Source organism: Podarcis pityusensis, assembly GCF_964106645.2.
Source record: "Podarcis pityusensis genome assembly, chromosome: 8".
Classification (NCBI taxonomy): Eukaryota; Metazoa; Chordata; class Lepidosauria; order Squamata; family Lacertidae; genus Podarcis; species Podarcis pityusensis.
The window spans coordinates 24,031,691-24,048,179 of NC_138033.1; the positions used below are offsets into that span (position 1 = coordinate 24,031,691).

The window sequence follows — 16,489 nt, forward strand, 5'->3', positions numbered from 1 at the left end:
CCAAAGACCAGACTAAGGATTCTCAGGCCATATCTCTCAGCGACCTGAAGTGCTTTTGCCCAGTTGGAATGTGTCTTTGAACTGAGACAATGCCCTTTATATATATATATATAAAAGAAATTGCCAAATTATTCAAGGTGTGCAAGGGAACACAAAAAGCCCTGAGATGGCAGTGGATCTGACCTTAGCCACCCCTGCTTTAAATTATTTCTGTTGTCATTTGGAAGTGTGTGGACATTGCAGTATCGTGAGGAGCTGTGGAAAATATTAGGAACATGTGACCCTCCAGATGCTGTCTCAGAAAGCTTGGCCAATGGTCCAGGATAGTGGATGTTGCAATCCAACAATGTCTGAAGGGCCACACATTGCCCATCCCTGTTGTAAGGGAATTAACGTTCCCCAGGAACAAATCTAAAAGGTTGTCATTGCTTTGGCTTGATTTACTTAGCTAAAAGTACAGAGTGCATCTGCTCACTTGTTTAGAACAGAAATCATATTGTGACTTGTTGAAGAGTTCAGAAGACATCAGATTGCACACTGCTATGTTATCACAGTATTGCTGGTACTGGAAACTCGCAGTGACAGGAGCAAAGGGTTGCCACCAGGTGGCGGTCAGATCCTTCTTTATTTTCTCAGCCACCAATTTTGTGCACAACCTGACCTGACTACTTTAGAACCAGTATCAAGGCTGAAGAAGACGGGCCAGCAATTTTGGCTGGACCATTCACGATATTTACCATCTGGCCAAAACCGCCATTTGAGAGAAAGATGGCTTTCGTTTCTTTGCCTCCTCTACTTCCTGTTTTTAAAAACAGCATATTTGTTTTCATTTTCTGTCTTGTACGCCGGGGAGCCTGTGCCTGATGGCAGGAGAAGTTTTCCACGCATGTGGGGCCACAAATATTAAAGTGGCTGCCACTTGAGACCTCCTGGACCAGGGGCAGCAATGCAGCTGCAGCTCAGGCACAGGCAGGTTTCAAGACAGAGCTAATGTGCATCATCACTGTGGCAATGTGGACAGGCAGTAGAGCACACCAAGTTTCCAAGTAGATTAAATCGTCTGTTCAGACACCAATACTTTTGTGGAGTCTCAATTCCATGGGGAACAAGCTATACTGTAAACCTGCCCAAGTTAAGCTCCCCACTCCCTGCTTCCCTTCTGTTCCAGGTCTTACCTGAGATAGGTGGGCCTCTGAGCCACTTCACTGGTGCTCCGAGACAGAGAGACATTCAAGGACTGCAACGATGAAGAACGTTTCTGGGACTCGCTGACACCCTCTGCTGAAATCGACCTTTCTGGCACATTTGGAGGAGACAGCTCGTCTGTAGGGAGAAGAGAGAGGAGTGCAAGGCTGGCAGCAAAGTAATGCTGCGGCACCTCCCAAACAATCAGGAGCCCCAGCCTGACTTGGCTCACAGATTGAGATATATATATATTAATAATAATTTATTTATACCCCACCCATCTGGCTGGGTTTCCCCAGCCACTCTGGGAGGCTTCCAACAAAATATTAAAATACAATAGTCCTTCAGATATTAAAAGCTTCCCTAAACTGGGCTGCCTTCAGATGTCTTCTAAAAGTCTGGTAGTTGTTTTTTCCTTTGACATCTGGTGGGAGGGCATTCCACAGGCGGGTGCCACTACCGAGAAGGCCCTCTGCCCGGTTCCCTGGTTCCCTGCCCTACCTGTCACCACTGGGCTCCTGGATTTCCTCCTACTGGGTGCCTTCAGAAAGGGTTCCTGAAGCAAGGCAGCAGCAGTCGCCCGCTTGTCCGGATCAGCCTCAAAACAACTCAGGATAAAGGCCTTGGCTTCATCCGACATGGAATCGGGCACCTCGGGGTGGATCTTGAACATGCCCACCTAAGAAAAGGCAAACGACTGGCAATAGTATACACACAGTGCACCACCCGAAAACATGGGTCTTGCTGTTCATTTATGGTGGGAATTGACAGGCCAGGGTAGTCAGCTCCTGTCGGTTTTTAAGAAATGAGGAAGATGTTTTATTACACCAAGTCAGGCTGTTGATCCATCCAGCTCAGTATTGGCTGCACAGACTGGCAGTGGCTCTCCAGGGTTCCCGGCCTATTTGAAAATCCCAGGGATTCAACCAGGCCCTTCTGCATGTGAAGCACAACATGTTCTGCCTCTGAGCTACAGCCCTTCCTCTTTATGAAAAGACACTAAGTCAAGGGCAGAGGCCTTGGTTTGTCAGAAGTGCTGGGTCACAGGCTGTTTATGGAACTATCCTGGTCCTCAAAGCTCAGACTGAATGATGGAGGCTGCTGTATTCTGATTGCTAGCCCATCTACAAAGCTAAGCAGGGTCTGGTATGGTTTCCAATTGGCTGGGGGGCCACGTGCTGAGATTCCTGCATTGCAGGGGGTTGAACTAAATGACTCTCAGGGTCCCCTCCAATGCTACAACTATGATTATATGCAGGGTCTAAATGGTGCAAAAAGATCTAATGGAACATATACCCTAAAGGACTGCACTACTTGCATTCACAAATACACACTTGCTGTAACAGTCCCAGACAGAGGTTGGTGTAACTAGCCAATGAGTTGGCCTGCTCTGCTGGTCTTCCACAAAGCGCTGAGCAACCCAGGAATACCCAGCCCCAGAATCATCTAAAAGGAGTCTGCTGAGAGGGCTGGGGAGCTGATGATGACCATGTCTTCCATAAACCATCTCTCCCTTTTTGGTATCCTGGCTGCAGTTAGAAGGAAAGGTGAGAAGGAATGCCATGCTGCTGAGAAAAGGGAAATTCCCCTAGAATCAGAGCTGCTTCGGGGCTGGGCAGCAAATGAACCAGGGAAGAGATTGTCAGTCCACTTGGACTACCCATTCTCATTTACTTCTTCCTGCCTAGTGGAGCAAGTGGGCACAGACTGTTAGAATTCCTGCTCCACAATTGCAGTCATGGGATTTTTGTCTATCACATGACGGTATATGTTTTGATTCCACAGAGTGGGAAGTGACAGAGACAGGATGCTTGTGTTACTGTGTTCCGTGAAGTGGGACTATTGTCCTTTGTTCTTTTTCTCTTTGCTGTCTGATGCTAGAGAAAGAGGGAGCCATGTTGCAGTGCTCCGTGTGTGTTTATATGTAAATAAAGTAGATTAGCCAAAATGCTGAGTTGCTGAGGTCTGTTACGCATGATGCACAAACTCTGCGGATCCTTAAGTGTGCCGGTGTCAGTTGGCATCGGTCGCTGTGATGTTCAGGCTGAAGAAAGCTTCTGAAGCTCCTGAACGAAAGACCAGGAGGGAGAGAACATGCCAGTCAGGCATGTGCCTCTGCCAGGGTCCTACTCGAGTGTAGGCTGAGCTCCTGACAGAGACAACTCCTGCAAGGATCCCCTCCTCCCTGCAGGAAAACTGCCAAGTGTTCTTCCCAGCTGTGCAGAAGGGTGCAAATCCCAGCCTCACCTTGAACATGGCGGCCTGCGGGCTGCCCAGCTCAAAGAAAGGCGGCTTGCCTGTCGCCATCTCAATGATGGTGCAGCCCATGGACCAGATGTCAGCCGGCTTGCCATAGCCACGGGGTCCCTGATCAATGACCTCTGGGGCCATGTACTGTAAGGTGCCTGAGGAAGGAAGAGAGAAACCAAGAAGGAAGAAGTCATGGGAGCCACATCCCAATGCCTGAGAGCCCGGATGAGTAGGCTCTCTTCCCCAAATGACGCAGAGCTGCACACACACTTACCTGTGAATGTCTCTGTACTGGGGCTGATCCCCGCCAGCCTCTTGGATGTGCCAAAGTCTGAAATTTTCAACACTCCACTGTACGTGTTGATCAGGACGTTATCACCCTGTTTATCCAAGAAAAGCCAAGTCACTGCTTTGGAGATCAACAAGGCACTCAAGTTCTGAGGACTTCCTCCAACTGCAAACAGGCCTGGCACCAGTGTCTTGGCATCCTTGGACGACTGCAAGGGTCTCGGGACTACGAAGGCCCTGCTGCTGATGTCTGCCTAGACGTGCACCTCAGGCAGTTCCCTGCACAGCCTGCGAGTGCCAGATGGCTAGATCCAGCCAGCTTTTTAATTTCCCACACTGCCTCTGAGTGAGCATCGCTCTGTGGCATGGAGGGAACTGTCAGTATGCCTTTCATCTGATGTCAGCGACTGGGCTCAATAACTGGTTCTGTCCCGACTGGGCTACGTGACTGGAGCACTTTCAGAGACCTTCCAATCCTGGAAAGCAGGTCCCAGTGCACTGGACCCACAAGTGTGCATTGTGAGCACCAAACTCATGCAGAGTATAAATAACACAGAAGCTAGCTGTGAAGCATAACTCCTTTTATTTCTAATAGCTGCTACAAACTAACAAACTACTGGGTTGCATGAGTGTTACATCTCCCACTCTACCATCTAGTCACTACATAGATAAGACTCTCTCTACACACAGTCAGTCAGTCAGGAGCGGAAGAGTAGAAGAGCAGTTTCCGCCCCCTCCTTTCTTAAAACATCAGATCAGGAGATTCTGTCAATGGGAGGGGTGAAAATATCAACAATCTCTCCCTTTTCATACCAGCCATTGCAGAATCTAACATATGGCAACCAGACCCAGCTGCCCAATGCTGTTCAAGGCACTGCCTTAGCAGCCAGGGAAGCCTGTCAGGGATGACCAAAAGAAGAGGGAGCTCAGCAGAAGACACTTTACCCAGAGCCTCTTCAATCCTGGACTAGGAACAGTGAAAAAAGGAGTGGCAGTGCCAACCCCCCCCCCTTTCCACAAAAACAAAACCCCAAGGACTGTCGCTTAGAAATTCAACTGTAGTATTAACTTCATCATCAATTTATTATGATCCACAGAACAGGAATGCGGCAAAAATAAAGCCATACAATGCTCCATAATCTTAAGCATCGAGCAAAACAGAAAGCAATGTATTATCTAAATGCCACCAGCTCAAGTATACATACTGACAGGATAACAAATGTCTTAAATAGCTCCCAAATATAATATTTCCAACTTCAGGTGGTTAATTGCCTTCTTGTTCTCACTGTCCCTGATAAAGAAAATCCGGCCATTACTAATGACACACGTAGGGTTTTATCTCCCGGTAAATATTTAACATAAAATTTAGCTGACCTTCCTGGTTTGGCCAATAAAGGGGCAATCATCTGCTGATGAGCGCCAGCATAAAAATTATAAAAACAAAACAATATTTTCCACAGATGTTCCAGCTCCTGGTTATTACAAGGACAAACCCTCAAGGAACACCAGCCTATTCCTCCCCAGAGCAACCGAGAAAGGCATCACATTAAATCTGGCCAGAGCAAAAGCTGTGCGATAATTAACTGCATGCAAATTCCTAAAATAAGCAGCTAGCTGAAAATCATTAAGGATCGTCTTTAAGAAATGCCTAAGGAGCAAGGCAAGCAGGCTGTGCATGAGCTAGCCAAAATGTCCTGAAAAGAAATATCCCATGTAGTCTTTGTTTTACCAAAGCTAATGCAGAGTCAAAACCCAAATGAAGGAGGAAAAGGAAAGCTGCGTGAAAAGACCTGCTTGATCCCTGTCAGGTCTGGCAATGCCACACAGAGATCTAGCACCAACAACATGTCTACTCCTGGCAGCCCAAGCCAGGAGCCCAAGCTCTCACCTTGATGTCCCTGTGGACGATCTGGTTGTCGTGCAGGTAGCGCAGCCCCTCTAGGATTTGCTTGGTGTAGAAAACGATGGTGGGCTCGTTGTCTTTCAGGGGGCCCCACATGGAGCGCAGAAGAGAGGAAAGGCTTCCTGGATTTTTGGGGTGGGGAGAGAGGGACATGGAACACTATAGAGGCTGTTTTCTTATACAGGGATTAGACAAATGCACGGAGCACAAGGCTATCAATGGCTACTAGTCATGTCCACTGCAGTCCTTGCATCAGTAACCTCAAGGCTGAATTACTGCAGTGCTCTCTGCGGCAAACCTTAACCCTAATATCGCGTCTCAGTCACTGAGGTAAGGGGCATCGTCGGTTATTCCCTGAGCTAGTGAGGCTCAGCTGACAGCAACAAGAAACTGAGCTTTTAGTGTCATTGGCCCAGTCGCGTGTGGCCAACCGAGATTCAGCTTCTCTTTTAAGCTTTGAACGCCTTTTGTGACAAGCTTCCTGTGCTGCTCTGCGGATGCAAACAATTAAGAAAGCATCTTTATTGGTGGTCTCTGGTGTGTGTTTTTTTTAATTTTTACATGTTTTTTATTGCACATTGCATATTTACTGCATATACAGTGGTACCTCGGGTTACAGACACTTCAGGTTACAGACTCCGCTAACCCAGAAATAGTACCTCGGGTTAAGAACTTTGCTTCAGGATGAGAACAGAAATCGTGCGGCAGTGGTGTGGCGGCAGTGGGAGGCCCCATTAGCTAAAGTGGTACTCAGGTTAAGAACAGTTTCAGGTTAAGAGTGGACCTCCAGAATGAATTAAGTTTTTATTTTTATTTTTATTTTTAATAATATTTATTAGTAGTTTCAGAATTATAGAAAATAAAGAAAAAATAAAAAACAACACAATAATACATAAAAAAGAGAGGGGAAAAAACGCAAAAACCAATACAACAGTACAGCAAAAAGATACAAAGGAAAAAGGAAAACAGAAAAAAAAAACACAAATCCCAAATTACATATCTGTAACTTCCATTTGCTTGTTTCATTGACCTCCTCACACCTCCTTTCTTGCATCCTAGTTCAATTAGTTATTTCAGCAAATTCTTTCCATCTTTCTCAATTTTTATTAGATAATTTATCTTAACAATTTAACCTATTAATTAACTCGACAGATCCTTTCTATCTTTCCCCATATTCTGTTATTCAAATTACCTTAGTTTATTTAACCTTATCTTACCCTAAAATACCTTAAACCTTAAATCTTAGTTTTCAAATATACATAACTCCTGATATCATTTCTGCTAGAGTCATATAGTTTCATTCCAACATTTTCCCTAATATTCATTAATTTTAAGCTAATTCCCTAAATAGAAAGTTTTTATTTCTAAATTTTTTCCAATTTTCATCCAACGTCTCTTCTTCCTGGTCTCGGATCGTGTCAGTCCTTACTGTCTATTCCATCTAGTCCATCAACCTGGAAGCCTTATGTCCGAGGCCCTTAAGTCTCTTCCATGTCCCTTCTGCAGTTCTTCTTCTTCTTGTTTATACTTGCCCTTTTCCTTGTCTTTTGTTGGTCTCTTTCTTAATTTCTTTCCTTTCTCATTGAGGAGTAGGTCTCTGGGGAATTCCAACCCAAAATTATCTCCATCTCTCCTCATCAAACCCGCCCATTCCCCACAGACCCATTCCCCACAGTCATCGCTATAGTCCAAAAAGTATTTAAAAGCATATTTCCAGGTCTCTCCAAAGTTAGGAACCTCCTCAGCTCCAAACTCCCCCTGGCCCACTCCAACTTCAATCTTCAATGACAGCGGCTTATGCTCCTGTAGGGCCTCGGGTCTCTCCATTTGTATTATTTGAGGTGCAACCGCATCCTCCTCCATTATCTTCTGCACTTGCCCAGACAGTGCAGGTTCATGAGTTGGTTCCTGAATGATTTCTGTATCAATGTTCCCTGTTTGTCCACAGTTATTAACCACAACAGTCATAAAATCCATTTTCTCATTCATCAAATCCATCTTCTCGTGCATCTGTTCCAGCAAGGCACTTGTCTTGCATAAGGCAAGCACCCAATCTTCCTCCCAGCTCATCTTTAGTCAAGGTCAGAAGAGACTGGTCCCACGATCTTAATCTCACAGCTGTTGAGTCCTCAGATATACTGCAGCAACAATTTAACAAGCTCCCTCTAGAGGAGACAATTTCTATTTGTATCCATTTTTTTTTTAAAGGCAAGTCCAACAAAGGAAAATTACTTTCATATTTCAGATATTTTTCAGATATTTTGTTTCTTTAGAATGCAAAAGGCAACATTGGAATCAGTTTGTTTCTCTTCTTTAGCTATCTGTCAAAGTATTCCATTCACAGTCAATGAACCTCTCCAACAATTTCTGTCTCTGACACCCCGTTCCCCGGTTAAAGACGGTGGAAGCTTATCCTTCTTCACTCCCTCTCCTGCTAGGATTGAACAAAGCCCCCCCCCCTTTCTCCTGCTTCCAAGGGGGTTTCAGTAATTCTGAATGAAGGAAATTTAGACTTTTTTAACAGCTTTCCAGGCTTTAGCTTACAAAGTTTTTGCTTTAGTCTATATACAAAAAGCGGAAGGCGGACTTCCTGTTTTGAGCCTTCCCGCTTCGATGCCAAATTAAGATATTTCTTAATCCAATTTTCCGTTTCTACTCACGGGTACTTGTTTTAAATCCAATTGTCCACAGGAGAAAGTCAGCGCTCTCCGGCAATGGCTGTGCGGCTTCACTCCGTGAAAATAGCAATCAGTTCGCAGCACCGCGCCACTCACCCCACTTCGCTCCGGCGCCCCAAAATGGGGTTCCCGGTGAGTAGGGGGGGGCGCTCCTGGTGCCCTGCCGAACCCCACGTTCCCAGGCTTCCTCCGCCTGGGATTTCTAGCGGGTCCCCACCTCAGAATGAATTAAGTTTTTAACCTGAGGTACCACTGTAGCGCCGCAACCCCAGAGTCGGTCACAACTGGACCTAATGGTCAGGGGTCCCTTTACCTTTACCTTTTTACCACTGTACTTACCCCCAGGTACCTCCTCCATGAAGATCTTGAGGAAGCCATCTTGACTGACAGAGCCCAAATAGCGAACAATGTTCTTGTGTCTCAGGCGCTTGTGCAGAGCAATCTCCTCATGAAGGGGCTGCGAGTATCTGAAGTGCAAGTGTGACATGTATGAATGACAGACGTTCACACAACTCTCTCAGAGGCAGCAGCCAGGGGATGCCACGCCCCTCCCCCCATGCTGAGCATATTCCTGCCAGGTAGGATAGCCATGTGTCCTACTTTAGAGAGGACAGTCCTCTCTTTGAAGGGCTCTCCAGTCAAAGTCCGATTTAAAGACAAAGAACCCTCAGAAGGAAGAGCAGCAGCAGGGTCTTTGAAGCTGCCCATAACCTATTAATTGGGAGCTAAGTGAATCACAGGCTATTATTAATAATAATATTAATGATGATAATGATGATAGTAGCTCCTGAGCAGAAGACTGAGTAGGCACGAAGGTCATCTGGTCACAGTCTTCCCTAATATGCACTGGATTTTTGTTTAAGTTACAATCATTATTCCCAAATTTGCGTCTACACATAACAATTAGCATATTTGGGTTTTGTGCAAATCTTTTTTGGTGATGCGTAAGTGGGAATCTGATTTCAAAGACATCCCAGAGTTCTTGCAATGTGAAAGAAGCCCCAGATTCCCCCAGAGCAGTCTGGCCATTCTAAGGATAGGGGAAGGAAATAGTTGGGTTCACATTTTAGCATAAACATACCAAAGTCACACTTCCTAAACAAATGCACAAGCTGAAAGATGGCTCATCTTTGAAATTTGAACTCCTCCCTAATTTTGTGATATAGCACTCCAACAAAAAATGTGCACAAAAATGTGTATATCCATGAAAATAATGTACAAAAAATGCCTTGTACTAGGGAAAATTGCTTGCAAAAGCATAGGCAAGACGGCATACAAAAATGGCAATATTTGGAGAAATGCACACAAAAATTAGTGTGAATGTTAATAACCTAACTAAAAGAGGGGAAAATACACACAAGTGCAGAAGCGTGATGAACTGAGCTCAAGACTAAAGAAACAAGAAGCCAAAATTGACATTATTAGTAATTCCTTCCCTGCTTTTCGCAACTCTTACCTGCTGTCACGCTCTGGGATCTCCTTAATGGCGATGCGCACCTGATTGCTGAGGTCCCGGCCAGCGTAGACCACCCCATAAGTGCCTTTACCTAGAATCACCCTGTCACCTGCTTCTGTGCGTTCGTAGTCATACTGTGCAAGTCAAAGAACACACACAGAGTTATGGAACTTAAAAGGTGAAATCTCTATGCGCAGCACCCTGTCTTGGCCTGTTCATCACTGGGCTTGGCCATTTTCCACATCCGCCTTCACAGCCATCGTTCGACAGGCCCTGACAAAAGTTCCCAGTTCCTGAAACCAAGGAGTGTCCTCTTCCGCCAGCTCACCTCGAGTTCCTCCAGGGAGCTGCAGCTATTCACTTCCTCACCCATCTCTGCCATGAAGGAGCGGACCAGTTCGCAAAACCTAATGTAAAAGAGTAGAGGGGGGAGAAAAAACCCCTAAGAGAATGGACACCAGCACAAAGAACCATCCTGTTATCATTGGGTTCAGAATCAAAGGCTAAAAGCCCAGACTAGACGGGTTGAATAAAAGACTGAAAAGTTGGAAGAATTATGCAAACGGATGAGGGAGAGAGGACTGAGAACTAAACCCGAAGTTATTGCAGCTTAATTTGGAAGGAAAGGGTGAAAGGGGCCCCAAATCACTCAGGATATTTCAGAGGATGGGGCGGGTGAGTCGAAGCCAAGCAGGGAACACACTCTCTATCTCCAGAGATCCTTCTAGCAGCTACTATTACTATTTTAATTTATTTGTTTGTGCAAAGCTCTGGGAGAAAAGCTATGTACAGTGGTACCTCGGTTATGAACTTAATTCGTTCTGGGGGTCCGTTCTTAACCAGAAACCGTTCTTAACCTGAGGTGCACTTTTGCTAATGGGGCCTCCCGCCGCCGGTGCACGATTTCCGTTCTCATCCTGAGGCAAAGTTCTCAACCCGAGGTACTACTTCCGGGTTAGCGGAGTTTGTAACCTGAAGTGTTTGTAACCCGAGGTACCACTGTGATAGTAAAACATCATTCCAGCAGGGTTTAGGGAGGGGGGGAAATGACAGCCACCAGTTGCCAGACAGAGCTGTAAGAACAGAGTTGCCCACCACCATTTTCAGTTAAAATGCATTCTCCACCCACCCATTTTGTCACCTGCAAATTGAGTAGTAAAGTGGGGGAGGGGCAGTTTGGCTCAACTCTAAAAAAAGGGAAAATAAAAATAAAACCTTGAAATTTAGAACAGGAACAGGAAATCTGGTGCTTCAGATTTTCATTCCCTTATTCCATGCAAACTCTGTGGATGTGAAACTATATTTGCAGTCATTTATTCATGCTGACACTCTTAAACTCCACACCTTGAGCCAGCAGTTTTCATGTTTGGGCATGCGAGGGAAGGTGGTGATTACAAGTTTAAAATTACAGTGGTGCCCCGCAAGACGAATGCCTCGCAAGACGGAAAACTCGCTAGACGAAAGGGTTTTCCGTTTTTTGAGCTGCTTCGCAAGACGAATTTCCCTATGGGCTTGCTTCGCAAGACGAAAAACGAAAACATCTTGCAAGTTTGTTTCCTTTTTCTTAACACCGTTAATACAGTTGCGACTTGACTTCGAGGAGCAACTCATAGAACGCGGTGTGGTAGCCTTTTTTGAGGTTTTTGAAGACTTTGGTGATTTTTGAAGCTTTTCCAAAACTTCTTTTAAACTTTTAAAACTTTTTTGGGGGTTTTTGGATTTTGGGTTGGGGTGTTTGGAATTCAAGGATTTGGTGTTGGGGAGGGGTTTGCAAGAATCTGGAAGCTTGTTTTTCCCCCCTGCATTTTTATGATTTTCTGTGACCACTGGTCCACTCTGCTGTTTTTTTAAAAAAAATTCTGGATTTGAATTTCTGTGTGGTGGGTGGCTGGGGGAACAGTTGAGGAGGGGTTTGCAAGAATCTGGAAGCTTGTGTGGTTTTTTTCTGCATTTTTATGATTTTCTGTGACCATTGGGCCACTCTGCTGTTTTTTAAAAAAAATTCTGGATTTGAATTTCTGTGTGGTGGGTGGCTGGAGGAACAGTTGAGGAGGGGGTTCTTCAGCAAGAAGCAAAGAGTGGAAGAGGAACCTTCTTCGAGTTGTCCCCCAGAGTCTTAGAAAATGTACTGTACACTTTGTTGATTTTTAAATGTTTTTCTGTCATGTTTAGAAACTTAATTTATTGTTCCTTCAATTTTTGAAATGCTCTTTACAGTATGTGTGACTTTAAAGAGCACTTAATAAACTCTTGTTGTACCAAATTTGGCTTTGTTTGGACTTTTTTTGACCATAGGAACACATTAATTGGATTTCAATGCATTCCTATGGGATTTCGTGCTTCGCAAGACGAAAAATTCGCTAGACGAAAAAACTCGCGGAACGAATTGATTTCGTCTTGCGAGGCACCACTGTACTTCCCTATGAGCATCAACAGGGTTTATCTCCAATTCAATTTCTTTAGAGCTGAGGGGGCAGAAATCAGATTTGAGAACCCAAACACCTTTTTATTTACTTTGCCTTCCCTGACCCTCGTTGACTTTAATTTTTACGAACATGTTTTCAGAACCCACACTGCAGCTGCAGGCCTGGCAAGCAGGCAATGGAGATCCAAGCATCATGTGTCCATGATGAAGAAGAAAGGCCATCAATGGTACCCGGTTTCTTGAGTCTGCAATGTAACCCCTGGGAAACACTCTGTCTAGAGCAGCATCCTGCAGAAGATGCTCCCTTTCCCCGAGTGGGGAATGTAGTTGGGTTGTGGTTGTTTTTAACTGTCCCTCTTCCAAAGGTTGCGGGTTGTCCCTCTGCTGCCCATTCATGTCCCCCCACTCACCAGCGGCAATGGTACTGGGTAGGGAAGTACAGCTGGAAGTCTTCTGCTGTGTGCAGAACATAGAGGAAGCAGCACCGCTCATCGCACTTGGAGATACTGGCAAGAAAAAAAGATAGGAGTGGAAGGACTTCAGCAAGTCTCCTTTCCTTATCAGCGCAAGCCTGTGTCTTGCTTTAAAACCTGCCTCTCTCTGTGTCCCACCACCCCAAGTTGCTCACATTAGCCTCAGGGGCTTACCAGCCACAGGCCAGACCCCATTCTCCTTGAGATGCTAGCTTTCTAGGTGCAATGATGTTTTATTTATTTCTATTTGCATGGAGGAGCATTGACATGTGAGCTACAGTACGAAGTGGGAGAAAAATACATTTTAAGGACAAACTGACCTAACTCACCAATCCCAGACTTCAGTGTAGATTGGAATGCACTTAATCTTGGGGGTGGGCTGTGACTCACGTCATAAGACAGATGCTTGGAATGTAGAAGGTCCCAAGTTCAATCCCTGGCATCTCCAGGTAGGGCTGGGAAAGATTTGTACCTGAAACTCTGGAGTGCTTCTGCCAGTCAGTGTAGACAACACAGAACTGGATGGAGCCAGGGTCTGACTCCATATAAGGCAGCTTCCTGCATTCCTCTCAGTCAAATTACACACTTCTCCAAATTTTGCAGTGCATTTTCTTTTGATAGAAAATGCACAAAAATGTGTGCTGGGATCTCATAAAAAGGCAGCTTCTCATGTGTCCTCTCTGCCCAGTGCTCTCTACTGCGAGTGCCACCTGGCTAGCTCTGTTTTCTCAGGGGAGGGGCTGTACATCAACAGTCTATTGGCTTTGCATGCCAATTCTTGTGGGTTAATCTCCAATGTCTCAGGAGGGCTGGGGAAGACTTCTGCCTGAAATTGTAGTGACCTTCGGCCACCCTGTGCTCTAGGAGTAGCCAATGCGGTGCCCTCCAGATGTTGCTGAACTACAGCTCCCATAATTCCTGACCATGGACCATGCTGGCTGGAGGTGATGGGAACTGGAGTCCACCATGGAAGGCACCATGATGGATGCCCCAGGTATAGGCAATAGTGTGCTAAATGCACCAATGGTCTTTCTTGACAGTGTCCTATGTTCCTGTTTAAATCAGCCCTTTATTTCAGGGTCTAGAGATCTAGAACTTTCTTTTTTTTTAGGGGAAGAACTGTAAGTCAGTGATGTATCTCAAGGAAGGACTGGGAAAGCCCTTGAAACCACAGCGAGTTACTGTTTCTTAGTGTAGCTAATGCTAAGCAATGTGGCTTATTTCTCTGACCTGGTATAAAGGCTGCTTCTTATCTGAAGCACTAGCCTAGCCTTAAAGACAAGGAATTCAAACTATTTGTTTTATATAAAAATAATAATCATCACCTGATTCCACGGATGGAAGATGTTGGGAATGTCCACTTGGAAATCCCTTCCTGTAAAGAGACCCAAAAGGTGAAAGAAACATACAAATGCCCCGAGTGGGGAAACACAGGAAATTGAGACACACACCTGGAGGGATAAACAGCCATGAAGATTTATAATGCATAAAGACTGGAAATCTAAATAGAATGAAAGTAATTACATGAACTTTCATCACTTTTGATTAGGTATTTTGTGTTTGTATTTTTTGTAATTATAAGGGTTTTTAAAAAGTTCAATTTTAAATTGTTGTAACTTGTTTTGGAACCTTAGGGTGAAGGGCAGGTAATAAATTAAAGTTTTAAAATTTAAAATCAGAAAAAGAAACTGACCCAGGACACAATTCTGGACCTACCTCTTCTGGAGAGCCAATGTGGCTCAGCGTCACTGATTTTTGCCCTTCTTGACTGCAGACACTGAGCTGAGATGGTTGCAACACTCTGCCCAACTCTAGAATCAAGACCTGTTGGGACAGATGGTGAGTTAGATTGCTAGTTAACTTACATGCCGCTTCGTATTTCAGCAAAAACCTCAAAGCGGCTGACATATGCCATAGTGAGCATAGACTTAATTAAGAGAAGACGGCACACATAACCTCTCTGCTGGTTGCACTTTGGATCTGTGCTGCTTGCCCATTTGTTACGGGACCAGGCTCCAGGTGATACTATTAGTATATGAGGCCCTCAACAGCTTGAGACCAGTCTACCTGCAGGATCGCCTTAACCCCACATGTGCCCATTTGACTGCTTTGATTTGCAGAACCATCACCGAAACGAGCACAGTGAAGGTGCCTGCCTGATGGGAGGAAGTTTCAAAGCCTGGGTGCTTCCTTACAAATGTGGAATGAGTATTATGTGGTACCTGCAACAGTGCTGGTTCATCAGGGCAGCCAAGGCTGACTCAGCCCTGTGGTCAGGTGTGAGCACAGCTAATTGACTGTTTCATCTTATGGGATATAGTGATGATATTCTCAGATGTGATGCCTGGGGCTACAACTGGAGGCCAGGAGGAAAAGGTGTGTGTGTTTGTGTTCATACACACTATACATTTACAGCATATCTCTCCACCCTGCCAAGAATCATGGGAGCTGCAGTTTGCGAAGGTTGCTGGGAATTATAGCTCAGTGAGGGGTGAACTACAGTTCCCAGAACTTTGGGAGAAAAATGCGCTGCAAATGTATGGTGTGTATGCAGCCTGTTGTGTGTTGAGATTATAAATGGCTGCAGAGGAAAAATGGCTTGAGAAAGGTAGCTCGGCATATTCCAGAGTTTCTTGGTGCAAGCTGAGAGGGCTGCATTGGTGTTGCTCCAGGATCAGTTTTTGCATGGCAAAAATCAACCTGCGATGTTTTGCAAGCCATCAATCTGCAAGGTAAACAGGCCCCTGTCTCAAGGAAGCTGCAATCCAAATTTCCACAGTGGAGGGAGACGAGAGAAGGAAGGGTTGGGAGAGACTAAAGTTCACAAATTTGAGCAGAAATATATAATTTGGCTTTGTTTCACCTAGAGGTAAGAACTAGGAGTTATCCCAAAGGCTTCTCCCAAGGAGAAGATTTGTAGAGGGGAATTAAAGGGAGAGAGAAGCATCTGCACAATTTTCTCTTACCCCGCAAATCTGTCAGCACATGAATTTCACACAAACAGAGAGAGGGTGGGGGGAGAGAGAGACTGTCCAGTCCTCTCTCCAACCCAGCTATGCAAAGCTTGCCCTGAATTTTATATAGCTTAAGGGAGGAAATATGAAAGAGCACCTTAGGCAAGAAAGGCTTTGCTACAACAGAAGAGGAAATTTCCTAAGAATCTCATTCTGCGACTGCAAGAAAGGCTTTGCTACAACAGAAGAGGAAATTTCCTAAGAATCTCATTCTGCAACTCTGCTGAAACTGACAGATGAGCAAGGCAAAGTTTTGCATGCTTAAGGTCACAGCATTGATATGGCCATCAAAATGCCATTTAATCCAGATTCAAACTTTCTGGGCAAAATCGGATAAATTAAAAAAGCCGCTTGCTGATGGCCAGCTTGCAATTTCTGAATGACTCGTTTACAGTGTTAAGTCACTATCTTAGAAGCACCCAAGATCTCAGGCAAAAGGGCTGGAAAACCCTCTAAGACCTTGGAGAGTTGCAGAACAGAAAATCGTGGGGGAAATGGTTTGATGCCATGTATATGACCTTTTATGCAGACTGGACTATGCCACTTCAGACAGCAGGTTGGGCATAACCTTTTTGATAGCTACCCCATACAAAAATGAAACAGAACACACCCTCCATAAACAAAGAACTAGTATATTAGTTATGCTAGCTCACGCCTCATCTAGATGTGCTCATTTTCTAAGCCACAGTTTGAAATGGCAAAGTCCATTTTACCACCGGAGTGCTCTGCCACCCCCAGAACCACTTGGTTCTGCTGCTACTGCCTCTAGTAGGATGGTAAGCAAAAGATGCCACAGTAGTGTAGCAAAGGAGCAGGC

General features: G+C 45.1%; 1 protein-coding gene across 1 annotated transcript in view; it reads right to left on the reverse strand.

Moving 5' to 3' along the window:
* MAP3K6 (mitogen-activated protein kinase kinase kinase 6) overlaps positions 1–16,489 on the reverse strand; it is a 43,750-nt gene that overhangs the window by 7,998 nt on the left and 19,263 nt on the right. The window contains exons 11-21 of the mRNA XM_081015688.1: positions 14,375–14,482; positions 13,984–14,033; positions 12,596–12,691; positions 10,089–10,167; positions 9,761–9,894; positions 8,644–8,771; positions 5,612–5,748; positions 3,710–3,815; positions 3,433–3,590; positions 1,687–1,864; positions 1,176–1,323 (exon numbers count right to left, since the gene is read on the reverse strand). Of these exons, the coding sequence (XP_080871814.1) occupies positions 1,176–1,323; positions 1,687–1,864; positions 3,433–3,590; positions 3,710–3,815; positions 5,612–5,748; positions 8,644–8,771; positions 9,761–9,894; positions 10,089–10,167; positions 12,596–12,691; positions 13,984–14,033; positions 14,375–14,482 (1,322 nt within the window). The remainder of the gene's footprint in view (positions 1–1,175; positions 1,324–1,686; positions 1,865–3,432; positions 3,591–3,709; positions 3,816–5,611; positions 5,749–8,643; positions 8,772–9,760; positions 9,895–10,088; positions 10,168–12,595; positions 12,692–13,983; positions 14,034–14,374; positions 14,483–16,489) is intronic.